This window comes from Camellia sinensis, chromosome 13 (assembly GCF_055761805.1).
Source record: "Camellia sinensis isolate YWXY chromosome 13, ASM5576180v1, whole genome shotgun sequence".
NCBI lineage: Eukaryota > Viridiplantae > Streptophyta > Magnoliopsida > Ericales > Theaceae > Camellia > Camellia sinensis.
In genome coordinates this window covers 60,524,719-60,538,555 of record NC_138973.1, presented here as the reverse complement: position 1 = coordinate 60,538,555, position 13,837 = coordinate 60,524,719, and the positions used below count along the sequence as shown (strand labels likewise).

At 33.1% G+C, this 13,837-nt stretch overlaps 1 protein-coding gene across 1 annotated transcript; it reads right to left on the bottom strand.

Annotated features, from left to right (window-relative positions):
• Positions 1-526: 526 nt before the first annotated feature.
• On the bottom strand, positions 527-4,324 carry LOC114293298 (autophagy-related protein 8f). Its single transcript, XM_028237334.2, has 6 exons — positions 3,926-4,324; positions 3,549-3,590; positions 3,380-3,435; positions 1,618-1,670; positions 975-1,093; positions 527-850 (listed from the first exon to the last, which is right to left on the bottom strand). The coding sequence occupies exons 2-6, from the start codon at positions 3,583-3,585 to the stop codon at positions 747-749; spliced, it is 369 nt and encodes a 122-aa protein (XP_028093135.1). The 5' UTR covers positions 3,586-3,590; positions 3,926-4,324; the 3' UTR covers positions 527-746.
• Between the last annotated feature and the right edge of the window lie 9,513 nt (positions 4,325-13,837).

The following is a 13,837-nucleotide window of genomic DNA, read 5'->3' as shown; positions in this document are numbered from 1 at the left end:
CTCGAAAACTACTCCTATAAATGAAGTGCGGCGCAGAAACTTAAAGTACAGGAATATAAAGGACAGGAAATAACACTGGACTATGTAAAGTAATTCTTTAGATCTTTTGCCCTCCCTTTCTCTGAAGTCCTTCCTGCTATTTATACTCTCCGAAGATAACCATCGAATTGTACTTCAAACCGTCGAACTGCTCCTCCATAGTCGCTGATCATGCTACCTTATAAGTAATTCCACTACACCTTCACTTGCAGTTAGGCTTCCCCCTTATATTTGAATTTGAAATGTGAGCAACCGTTGAAGCCACGTCACTGTACGTCTCTTTGTTGATCTGCTACTACTCAGACCTTATAACAACCAATATTAATTGCCACGTGTATGATCAGGATCGGAGACCTACCTGGTCTCCCCATATTACCCTCACTTCGCCACGCGTCGGATTGTCACTGGCTTAGTACAAAATGTGTAGCCAACAGTAGGATAATTCATTACTGGATTGCTTCTCATTATGATTAAAATGACAACAAAATTATGAAAACAACGTCGAATCCAAATATATTTATTAAAAGGTGACACGGGATTCTTTTGAACATTAGATATGTTTTTATAAACTATACCCCAATTGTACATGGTCTCTATAAAAACCGGGATACTATGAAATATCAACACAAGGCAATGGAGGAGATGGTGGTAAAGAAAGACGGTGAAATTGTGAAAAAAAACAATGAAACTGCCTGAGTAACCAAAGGCTACAGTAAAATTTGATCCCCAAATGTGTTCTCTCCACTGTAAGTGACATATAGGAAACCGTCTTCATCCTTCTTCTCATCATATATGGCAGACATAATTCCCCCTGCAGAAAACAAGTAGAATAGTGGCACAGAAGCCTGTTACTAATAAAGCCCAGCAGCTTTGAATAACAATAGAAACAACAGACCAGATCAGAACATCAAACTTAATAAACAACATCACAAAACCTGTTGGTGGCAAGACATTGTCCACAAATATGAAAATTGCCTTCTCCGCACTCAATTTGATCCTTTTACGAATCACATACACAAATTGTCCTACTGTTAAGTCAGCTGGGACAAGGTACCTGTGATTTCCTTATTTAGGTTAGAAGAAGAATCACATGTAACACTAACTGCACATGTGCATATTGGTTAACATAGAAAAATGATATTTCTCACGGGCATATTGGTTAAAATAGAACAACTCCGTTTTTACCACAAGAGAATGAAAGTTCTCGCATCTATGATATATGATATGAAAGATACAAGACGTTCTGATTATAACAGGCACTACAAAACTTTATTTTATTTTATAAGGATCCATATAAACAATAGCCCGAGCTTTTACCACTACACCAAGCAATAGCCCCTATTTTGCCACAAATAATTTGTGGTGCCTAAAAGCTAGAAGATTGAAGAAGACGCACGTGCAGCTCAGATCTGTTTTCAATTCATAGAGTTCAACTCAACAGATAAATCTGTATCATATGATTGTAGGAAATAAACAGAAGGAAATATCATAATGGGACAAAAAGAAATGATACAAGTAAACAGGGAAGGAAACCAGAGAATCCAGAACCAATATTATTAGTACAGAAACAATACATACTTTTTCTTATCGATGTTGGGAATATCACTTCTCTCTGCCTTCTCCACAATCACCTTCAAATCATAAAACCAGGGTTACATAAAAGTTGGATTTGAAATCAGAAAGTATATGTGAAAATTTGTACCAAGCAAGAAACAGATAAAATTGATCTCCTCGATTAACTAATGTACCAAATTATAAGGGGGACCCTTGCAAAAAATCAACATATTTGCAATTATATTTTGAAATGTGACACATGCAGAATCATGACCGTTAAAATTGGACAAAGTGTAATCTAACAACGAACAACTTAAAACAGTTTCTTCTACTTAAGGCCAACTTGCAAAAGAATAGTGAAAAATCCATATAAAGCTTGAGGAGCAGGATTATGGTTCAAATCCCCTTAAGCTTCCAACCAGTTAGAACTTCTTGAGTAACTGACGATAAGCTGTAAAGTAGGTTAACAATCATGTAGTTATATAGTGTTTTGGTCTTTTTCTGATGGTCAAAACCCGAAACCGAAAACATTTGACAGGATAGCCTAGTTACTAGAAATAGTAACAAGTAAAATTCCCTCTTTGGTCCATTCCTTGACTTGAAATTGTTTCTTAAGTAATTGTTTAGGCTTAAAATTTTCTGTATTTGTAATATAAAAATCCCAGCCATGTCATGTCATGAATTTTTGAAAAATTGTCGTGTCAACATATCCATGTTCCTCCCTGTGCTTCTTAGACTTCACTCCAACAATGTATAGTATAGTGGAATTTCAATAAATCTTATTCACAAAATGTAGGACAGAATGAAATGCGAAGAGATCTGAACATACATCACACCTCCACGTATGAAAGTAACAGTAACATATGAATCCCTCCCATGCCCTGGCCCAGCAGTGAGAGGAAAAAAAAAAAAAAAACCTCCAACTTAGAACTCTTATTGTGATTTGTGTCCATCCACATCACAGTATAGTTTAGATGTACCTAAAATGTACGGCAAGGTTTGTGTATCTCATTGAAAATAAAAGATTGATTCTTTCTGAAACACTCATGGAAAGCATATTTTGCCATTCACAAAATGTTATATTCTTTATCTCTGCCCAAAATCAAGCATCCTGTAAATTAGTTATTGATTGTCACAAGCTTTACAAGTAGATCCACAATATCAAGAGAAGCAGCCCAGCTAGTAGCATAGAACTTAAAATGAGTCTAAACCTGTGTATAGAAATTGTCACGAGACAAACTAGCCTTTCATTATCAGTTTTCATTTTTATTAAGGACTCACCTTTTACCAATAACAAAAGGCCATAGGTTTCTATGGTGTACATAAGACAAAGGCATCATTACAATACCAAGTGGCACACAATGTTTAATACTGGATCTTTTCATGAGCACAACAAAAATATAGTCAACCACATGCACATCATTAAATGTTGTTACATTGTTCAAAGGGTTAATATTGCTAGGCCCTAAATCGTGGCTATCTCTTACTTCCTCAACATTTAGCACTTCAGTTCATGGATTTACAGAATCTAACTATCACACACCACCTATTGTCTTGCTGACAAATAACAAATACAAGACACAAAATAAGTTTAAAATAGAGTTCTATAAGTTAATAAGGGTCACCAATCGCAATCTCAGGGTCACCAAATAAATTAAAACCATAGCTCAAAATTTTGAAAAAACTACAAGGAAGCCAATTCAAGTATATTAAAATCCAGAAGAATCTAAATTAAGTCAAATTCATTGTCACACAATTGGGTTCTTGAAAAATGCTTAATTCTCACCGGGATCCTATCTGGGTATTTCTCCCTAATCCTGGCAGCCTCGGCACGTCTCTTTTCTGAACACAAAACGCATCACAGAATTCAAAACCCAGAAAAGAAAACTACTGTGGAATTGTGAATCAACATATCATTAAGTAAAACAGCCAAGAAAAGGGCACAAATGCAATACCAAGGACATGTTCTTGCTTGAAGGAACTTTTTGCCATTTGTCCTGAAATCACAACTCAACAAATTCACACTCAATTGAGGGGGATTTAAAAACCCAAAAACCACTCATCTACACAAGACTCGCCCTAAATTTATGGTTCTAAATTATAAACGAATTATTCAAAACTATGCATCAATGAACACAAATGTCAAACAAGCATAACCCCACATAATGAAATCCATAAAAGACCTTGACTTTATGATTTTGACTTGTTTTCTCACAACAATAACAATCAAAAAACACAAACACAGCAACAATACAAGAGAGTAAAACTATCTTGAATTAGTTTGAGAAATTAACCACCAAAATCTCCATAAAAATCGAAATAAAGACCGAACCTTTTCGAAGAAAGTCACAAAACGGTGTGGGCGTGATTGAAGATAATTGCAGGTTAGCTTTGCTTTTGTTTTTCAACTATTTATATTCTTGATTGATGATGATGATCACTTGAAACCAACAAAGCAAGAGGAAAATTAGCGTACAGCAACTTATAGGTTTATACAGACGTGGACGCAAGGTTGACCGTTGAGTAGTTTTACACCATCCGATTTTATCAATTGTCTTCTGATCGTGTGGTTGGAAATTGTGCATGTGGAAGGATCATGTAAAACGTAGATACACAGGTGTTCCCGGAAAGAATATAGCGGATATACTTCGATTCTCTCTTTGTTCACGACTAGAAAAATAAATAAATAAGTGACTTTTTGCTAATGTTTTTGAAGTTTATTTTATTTTAGTTTTGAAGGGTTACAAAATTAACAGTTGCTTTGAGTACGTCATAAGTTGATTTTTTTATTATTTATTATAAAAAGACGTATAAAAAATAAAGAAATGATTTGATTCAAAATAAATAACTTATGATATTATCAAATTAGTACTAATTTTTTATTTTATTTTTTTATTTTTTTTATTTTTTTTTATGTGTGGTGCCTTATCCTCTTAATGCATCACTTTCATTTTGACCTTTAACAAGATAGAAATAAGAGAGAATAGAGAGAAATAGTGAGGAGAGAGATGAGAAATATGAATTTCTTTCACATAATTCATTCCATGTCATTAGGGTGAAATATAAATAGGGATTAGCTTCCTTCTAGTCCGTGATTGGACTGAAGGGTGTTGTTAGGCCCATGGGATCTCACTATGGGTCTCTTTTCAATAATTCAAACCGTTCAATGCGTAGAGCTCGCCGAGTACTATATGTCTGTAAAAAATTACATTGATCGAATATCGATAACTATTTCATCGGATCAGATTTCTGTCAACTGTTTATTTTTCACTGTCTATTTTTTTTATACAAAACTGATTTGATTACGTTAGCTATCGATATTCGATCAACGTGATTTTTTATAAGTATATAATATTCAATAAGTTTTACATATTGACGGTTCAGATTATCAAAACGAAACCTATGATAAATTCTTACGAGCTCAATAATACTCTCTAATTCAATCACGGGATAAAAAAAAAGTGAGTACCATAAAAATACCTAATTAAATTCCCAATATTATTCTTTCTAAAAAGCAAGTATGTGGCATCATGTTTGATTGTCGGTTTGGTGAGCGTGACTGAATTAGTAATCAATGACTTGACATAAATCATATTTTATCGAGAAAAATATATGAAATTAAGGATTATTTTAAGTATAATTTACTTTTTTTTTATTTATTATAAGCAGACGGGCATAAAAATAAAGAACTGATTTGATAGAGATAGATTAATAAATCAATAAGCAATTTAAGAGTATTCAAATGGCGTTTAAAAATTTCATGGATTATAAACCTCTCCGAATCTTATTTAATTGAAAATGAAAAGACTATTTTATTTCAATTTTACAAAAATACCAAAATCACATCTTATGTAATGAATGTTATTATATAATTTTGTAAAATAAATCTAAACCAACTAATGTGGTACAAACAAATAAAATTAATATCACCTTCATAATGTGAGACTATCAAGTCGTATTAAGATAAAAACTTGATAATAAGATTTAGGAGTTTTTTGGGAAGTAAAAAAAAAAGTCAGCTTTTAATTTTTTATTTATTTTGGATCACATCAACTCTCACATTTTTTATTCACAAAAAAATAAAATAAATTAAAAAAAAATCAAAAAGTCAATTTTTTATCAACTTTCCAAAACACCACTTAATATCTCGAGTTTGAGTCACATCAAAGAATTATTGGAGATCTTTTTTTTTAAAAAAAAAAAGACAAAAAAGAAGAGGAGTAATTAGGTGCCGTTTGGTAACACTTACGTTTTCAGTTTTCTGTTTATATTTACAAAAATTTAAAAAACTCAAATAAAAACTTGTTTGGTAAAATTTTTGATTTATAAATCAGTGGTCTCAGTTTATAAATTTAGCTAAAAAATGAAAACACAAAAAATGTGTTTCCATTTTGAGTTTTCAGTTTTTTTTTTTTTTTACCACCCAACACTAGCCACCACCCGCCACCATTTTCCACCACCGTCTTCCGCCACCACCACTCACCACCCACCTGCCACCACCAGCCACCACCCGCCACCGCCACCCACCAGCCACCCACCAGCCACCACTAGCCACCACCCACCTACCACCCACTCGCCACTGCCGTCACCACCACCACCACCCACCTGCCATCCACCCGCCACCCGCCACTACCATCCGCCACCCGCCACTACCATCCACCACCTGCCACCACTACCAGCCACTTACTTGCCACCACCACTCACCACCCACCTGCCACCACCATCCACCACCTGCCGCCACCAACCACCCACCCACCCACCACCATCAGCCACTTGCCACCCACCCGCCACCACCACCACCGTCACCCACCACCCACCGCCACCCACCACCCACCACCACCTACCACCGCCACTGCCACCACCACCCGCCACCCACCACCACCGCCGCCGCCACCACCACCACCACTACCCACTCGTTACCACCCGCCACCGTCACCCACTATCACCACCCACCACCACCCGCTATCCGCCACCCACTTGCCACCACCACCCGCCACCGTCACCCACCCACCCACCCACCCGCCACCGCCACCACCACCACCACCCACTCGCTACCACCTGCCACCGTCACCCACCCACCCACTACCACCACCCACCTGCCACTACCCACCACTACCACCAGCTACCCACCACCCATCGTCACCACATTCCACCACCGTCTTCCGCCGCCACTTCCCACCACTTGCCATTTCTCACTCTTTTTTATATTTTTAAATTTTTTTAAACATTTTGTCAATTACCAAACGCGTTTGTAGTTTATGTTTTTCTAAAAATAAACAAAAAATAAACAAAAATCGGTTTATAAAATTTTTGTAAATATAAACTGAAAACGTAAACATTACCAAACACACCCTTAGTGATTTGTCGCGTCATTAATTTCAAGGTCTCGAGATTAATGAACGTACGCATAAGCTGATTTGGATACTAAGTTATCAAAAAAAAATTATATTACAAACATTAAAAAAAATTAAGAAACTTTGAAAATAAAATACCACATCGTAGTAAATTTAAATTTATACTATGCACTTTATTTTTGGTCTATATAATTCTTTCTAATATTTTTTAGGACAAATTACACTAATAGTCCTTACTTTTTGTCGCTGGTGTCATTTTGGTCTCTATATTTTCAATTGACTTGATTTTGATAATTAATTTTAAAATTTGTGTCAATTTAGTCATATTAGTAAAATTGTTAGGATTTTTGACCAAAAATAATCATTGGATTGGTTAAAGTTAACTCACTGAGTTGAAAAAGTTTATAATTTTGCATTTAAAAGCATGTCACATGTTGCTTATTTGAGTATTTTTCATAAGAAAATGCTAACAATTGTAATCAATTAGACTAAATTGAGAAAAAAATCATAAATTTATGATAAAAATCGAGTTAATTAAAATAATATAAACTAAAATGACACAGTGACCAAAATATTAGGACTACAGTGTAATTTGCTCTATTTTTTAAGCAAGGTAAGTTCAGCCCGAGTTTGGTATAGGGCCAGCCCAGCCCAGCCCATTTGAGTCCTGGATCCTTCTGTTAGGGCTTGGGTTGAGTTATTAGAAACAAGACTGTGGGAGCAACTTCTTCTTTTGTTTTTGTTTTTGTTTTTGTTTTTTTAATCAAGTATCCTGGTCAGTTTACGCATATCTCAGCTAATTTTGAAACTCACAAAAAGTGCTACCTCCACTTGGATTAGACAAATTTCGAACAGAGCTCATAGGTGTGATCTCAAAAAATTGATAAAATCTAAATGTATTTGAAAAGAATCTAATCTTTTTATATAATAATACGTCAATTGTAACGCTTTGATATGGTTGTAATTTTTTTAAAAAATTCAATATTTGAGATTATGATAATATTTTTAAACTATCATCATCTAATAATTTTTTATTTTTTGAAATTAAATACTAAAGATATCTTTGTATATGTAAAATTGGTCAAAACTACTTTAAAGAAATAACTTGATAAGGGGTGAAATGAAGAATAAATAAAACATTACATCAAAATCATTAATGCCGGGTTAGTTACTCTTCTGCCAAAATATATTTTAGTTAGAAGATAAAAATTAAGAAATTTGTGAAAAATGGTTTTTATTTTTATTTTTTTCCTTTCTCATTCCTACTGTAAAAATTCAAATACAACCTTAGAAATATGAAGAACTTGAGCTTTTCTATCATTACTTGTGGTATCAGATTTGAAAAACAACACTTTGGGCCTCTTTTTTTTTTTTTTTTTTTTTTTTTTTTGGGGTAGAAAAATGATAAAATTACATGTCCTTAATTATACTTTTAAAAAATTGAGAGATTTTTAAAATTAGAGGCTTGTTAAAATTGAAGGTCTAAAACAAGCATTTTACTTTCTTTATACACAAGCCAAGTTTGGATATTAACACTTTGTTTGGTTTAGAATTTTTTGAGTTTTCAATTTGTAATTTTATATTTTTAGTGATATTTTTTAATATTTTAATCAATTTTTTTTTTTTACTCTTTAGATCTACTTAATATTGATATATTTAAAAAGTATAAAATTTATACAAAAATATTTAAAAAATTCATTGAATACAGCCAAATACAAAAACGTATTGCATTTTCATATATTTATGTACTTTTTATATTTGGTGAATTTTTTGAAGTGTTTTTCACAAATATTATACTTTTTAAGTGTATATAGATTAGATGTATCTAAACTATAAAAAATAGTGTAAAATATTTAAAACTAAAACTAAAAGTAAAAAAAATATGAAAAAATAAAAAATTCAATTCCAGAAAAATAGAGATAACCTAACAAAGGCCTATTTTGAGAAGATGGTTAAAAGCTGGATTTTTGACTTTTTTTTTCTTTTACAAAAAATATGTAAAAAATGTGAGAAATGATGTGACCCAAAATGAATTAAAAGCTGGAAGATGACTTTTAACAATCTTCCCAAAATAGTCCAAAGTTTATCACATGAATTATATTAATAATTGTGCCAAATCAAATGATAAATAAAGTATAGTGAAAATTATATCTTCATCTATCAGTATTGCATGCATGTATGGATATTATTCACTCTGTTTGGTTTTCATTTTCAGAATTTACTTTTCAGAAAATTTTATTTTTTTGTTTTCTGTATTTTTGTTTCCATTATTTTTTAATATTTTAAACAATTTGTTTTTTTTTAAATTTTTTAAACACATTTAACATAAATACACTTAAAAAATATAATATTTGTAAAACAATCTTTAAAAAATAAATATCAAAAATATAAAAAATATAAAAATTCAGTACATTTTTCATATTTTTGTATATTTATTAATTTTTAAAATATTTTTTTACAAATATTTTATTATTTAAATACATCTAAATAAGATGTATTTAAAAAAATATAAAAATTATTTAAAATTTTAAAAATATTTACTAAAAACAAAAAATAAAAAAAATTAATTTTAAAAAAATTAAATTAAAAAAATTAAAACCAAATGTATTATTATTTTCAAAAATGATTGGTGGCCCTAAAAAATTTGCCCCTAATGCCCCTAATTTCTAATTTTGGAAACTGTTTTTTTTTTTCTTTCTTTTTTCCTTTTTTTTTTTTTTTTTTTTTTACCTTAAACGGAATTTCGGGGCATTCGAGCCCCGAAACGTCGGGCCCTCAATCACTGCGCTATTATTTTTTTTAAAATTTTACTTTGTAGGTACTTGGCAAATGTGACCAAATGTATCGACGGGATTCGAGAAGCGGGATGTGACAGCACTAATGGTTGTTCTCCGAAAATTTAGAAAAATACTTGACACTCACAATTTTTGCCGCTCATAATTTTTAGTTGAGTGGTGTTTTCAAAAATTAGTAAAAAATTAATTTTTTTTTATTTTTTTAATTTTTTGTGTTTTTTTTTTGTGTAAAAAAAATTAAATAGTCAAAAAGTTAACTTCTTTAACTTGTTCCCAAAATGTCCTGATTTGTGACCACACATTATGTTTTTTATTTTTTTGTTTTTTTTTCCATCTCTCTCACCTCTTTCTTTTTTTTTCTCTCTCCCTCACAAATGTGCAAGGTGCTGGGGGTTTGGAGCATAACCGGAAAATTTATTGTTTGGTTTAAGACAATCGTCATATGACGTTCCATATGTATTGCAATTAGTAAAAGAATAGAATTTATGATTTCATGTTAAATAATTGAAAAAGATAAGAAGATAGGGGTTTGTAATTAGTCTGAGATATGATTACGTAATGCCCTAAGACCAATTAATAATTTTTCTTGAGTATGAGAATTGGACTATGAGTGAGGTCTCATAACATATTTAGGGCTGGTTTGACAACTCTTGAAAAAGTCGAAAAAGTCAAAAAAATATCACTATTTACCAAAAAAAAATATTTAAAAAATAATATACAAATATTTTTACAAATAAAAAATATAACGCCCTCAAAATAATACATAAAACTCAACATTTTAGACATGCATTGATACAAAAGAAATCAACCATTTCTATTCATCAGAGTAATTCTTACAACTGTATTACATGTTAACAATAAAAGCAAACACCCTATGGGCTTACAGCTTTCCAAGTTAACACTTGGTTACAAAAAGAAGAGTACTAACTCAATACATATTAAGCCCTTGGCTTGAATTTACATGTAATACATCAAAATAAACAAAAAGAGTTTTCAACTCTCATCATCATCCAAGTTATGTCCTTGGAGGTGGCATACTACCTGTACCTGAAAATAATGTCCCATAAAGGGTGAGCCAACGCCCAGTAGAGATATGCTAAACACAGTATGAGCAATGACTAAGATATTAGCAATTGATAAATGTTCAGTTTCCATAAACCAATTCATAACCCATTTCCATTTCTTATCAATTTCACAATTTACATCAACGGCTCAGAACCTGGCCAACCACATTTTTACAATAGATAAACATACTAGTTGTATCAACATCCCAACAGATAAGCATACAAGCTGTATCCACATTTCAACATATATGCATTTTAGCTATATCAACACTTCCAATGACAAGCATATGAGCTGTATCAACACTTCCAAAGATAAGCATATGAGCTATATCAATACATTATCTGACAAGCATATGAGTTGTATCAGTGGAGTCCATCCCTTATCTCCTCCCAAACAACATCCGGTTTAGAGGTTCATCCCCTATCTTCCCCTAAACCGTGAAGTACATCCCCTATCTCCTCCCACACACACAATGTATATAGACATAGGTCATATATACAATCAATCAATACATAACGTTAATGTATTCTATCAACCGTCAAACTCTATGACATATCCAATTGATTAGTTTTAGTTTGCCTAATCATCATGCACTGTCTACAACAATCAAAACTACCCTCCACCGGTAGCCCAAGCAATTATTTCTAAACAGATAATAAAAGCTCCAACAGATAAAATATCAATGTTTTCAAAAGTGAGTAATTAATAAATCTAACTCCACTATTCAACCATATAATGAGTCAATTTCATTATTTTCAACTCAATTCCATATAGCTACAATTTTTCCAAATTAATTATACCAATTAATTTTAAACAACAAATTAGGGCTTTTACCCCCTAACTCTCAATATCAACTTGATGGTTCAAATATCACCAACCAACAACTATATCATCATTTTGTAACCCAAAATACATATTATGAGCCCAAAATCACAAAACCCTCTTTAATACATTTTGAAACCCTAAGTCCCAAAATCAACGATTTAAACAATAAGCTCAAAATCTAGGTTAAAACTTATAAGAGTGAGTAGGAATCCCTACCTCAAAAGATGACACCCAACGAAGAAGATAGTGAAAACGAAGTTGCTCCAAACCACGAGTTTCTCGGATCAAAAGATAGCCCTCGACGATCAACCCAACTTTTGTGAAGACCAAAGGTGAGGAAAACACCCTAGCTAGATCAATACTTAGAGAGAAGTTATGGTTTTAGAGAGAGGAGCTCTCAAATGGCTTTTTAGAAAGTAAGAGAGAGAGAGAGAGAATGTAAAAAGTGATTTTAAGATGCCCAGCTGCCAACTGATATACGACATTCCCGCTCGAGCGGAGAACACAACGCTTGAGCGTCAAGAACAAAAATCTGGACACGCTCGAGCGCAAGAAGGCCCGCTCGAGCGCCAAGACACAAGAATAAAGCACATCCGCTTGAGCGCGAAAATCAGTCCGCTCGAGCGTAGATTTCTCCCTCCCAGAACTTACACCAAAAAGGTACTACCCGCTCGAGTGCCAACAAACCCGCTCGAGCGCTACCGCTCGAGCGTAAAGAAACCCGCTCGAGCATAAAAATCACACCTGCAGAAGTTTTGCAGGGACACGAAAATACTGAGGGTGTGCAATCTTCGCTCGAGCGCAAGAAGACCTGCTCGAGCGGACCGCCTAAAAACTGGGCAACAAGGAATTGAAACCAAGGCCTAACTAACCTGTAACAACCCTGCCCAATATATTCTAAAACTCAATCAAGTGGAATTAAAGGATGACAACGAGGTGTACCACTACCAATATCACGGAACCGAGTCCGGAATACAACAAAACAGTAAAGGGACAACCGGGATCGCTATAAAAAAGAGCCCCAAGATTAGACATTCCGTGATGGTGGAGTCAGTGACCAGGGAAAAAAAAAATTATAATAAAATATTCACTAAATTAGATGGTAAAGTTGGGCCTATGTGGGCCCACCATGAGTCCCGTTTTGATAATCTGAACCGTTCAATATGTAGAACTAGTCTAGTACTATATGCCTGTAAAAAAACACGTCTGTTAGATATAGCTAACTACATGATCAAATCAGTTTTGTATAAAAATAGATGGTGTTATAGTTAACCGTTAACAAAAAAACTAACACGATCAGATAGCTATTGATATCCAATCAACGTGATTTTTTACAAGCATGTAGTATTCGACGAATTTTACACATTGAACGGTTCCAATTAGAAAAACGGGACCCGTGGTGGGCCCCACGGGCCTAACAACACCATCCAATCAAAGCCCGAAAAGTAGACAATAATTTCTCATCTACTCACCAAACCAGTCACCAATGCCCTTCCATACGGCTCCTACACTATCTTCTCCTACACACTTATTTATACAATTTTTTAATACACATTTTTTCATAAAAAGTCAAAAAGTTAACCCAAACATCCATATTTTTTTCCTCAACTTTTTAATTTAAAAAAACAAAAAGAGCACTTATTTAGAATACCTCAAACAACTCCAGTTAGAAAAGTTATATACGGATTAACACTCCAATGGAAGTAATAGTTCACCATTATGGGTGAATTAGCAAAGATGTGTGAGAGGTGGGATTGATGATAAAAAAATCATTTTATCCTTCAGTTTCGATGATTCTATAATAAAAGAAGAGAAATTATTTAATTTTATATATTTAATTCCGATCAATTAATACCACCATATTATTACATAAAACAAATATACTCTAGTGTTCTATTTAATCTTATTGTTTTATTAAAAATGTATATGTACAGAAAAGGGAAAAGAAAATAATAATAATAATAATATCCATGATTAGTGTACATGAGCCTAATGCGGGCTTTCAACTGGGCCTGTGGATCGAGCTTTGGATCGGATTTTGAAAACCCTCTCAACCCAGGCTTACCAACCAGCTGAAACATTTGTTTTATGGTCAGTTCAACTCATGCCCAAGCCCAACTATAAACTTTTTGATGAGATTCAAATCATGTACAATTAATCTTTTTTTTGGTAAGCATGTAAAATTAATCTTTACATACAAATAAA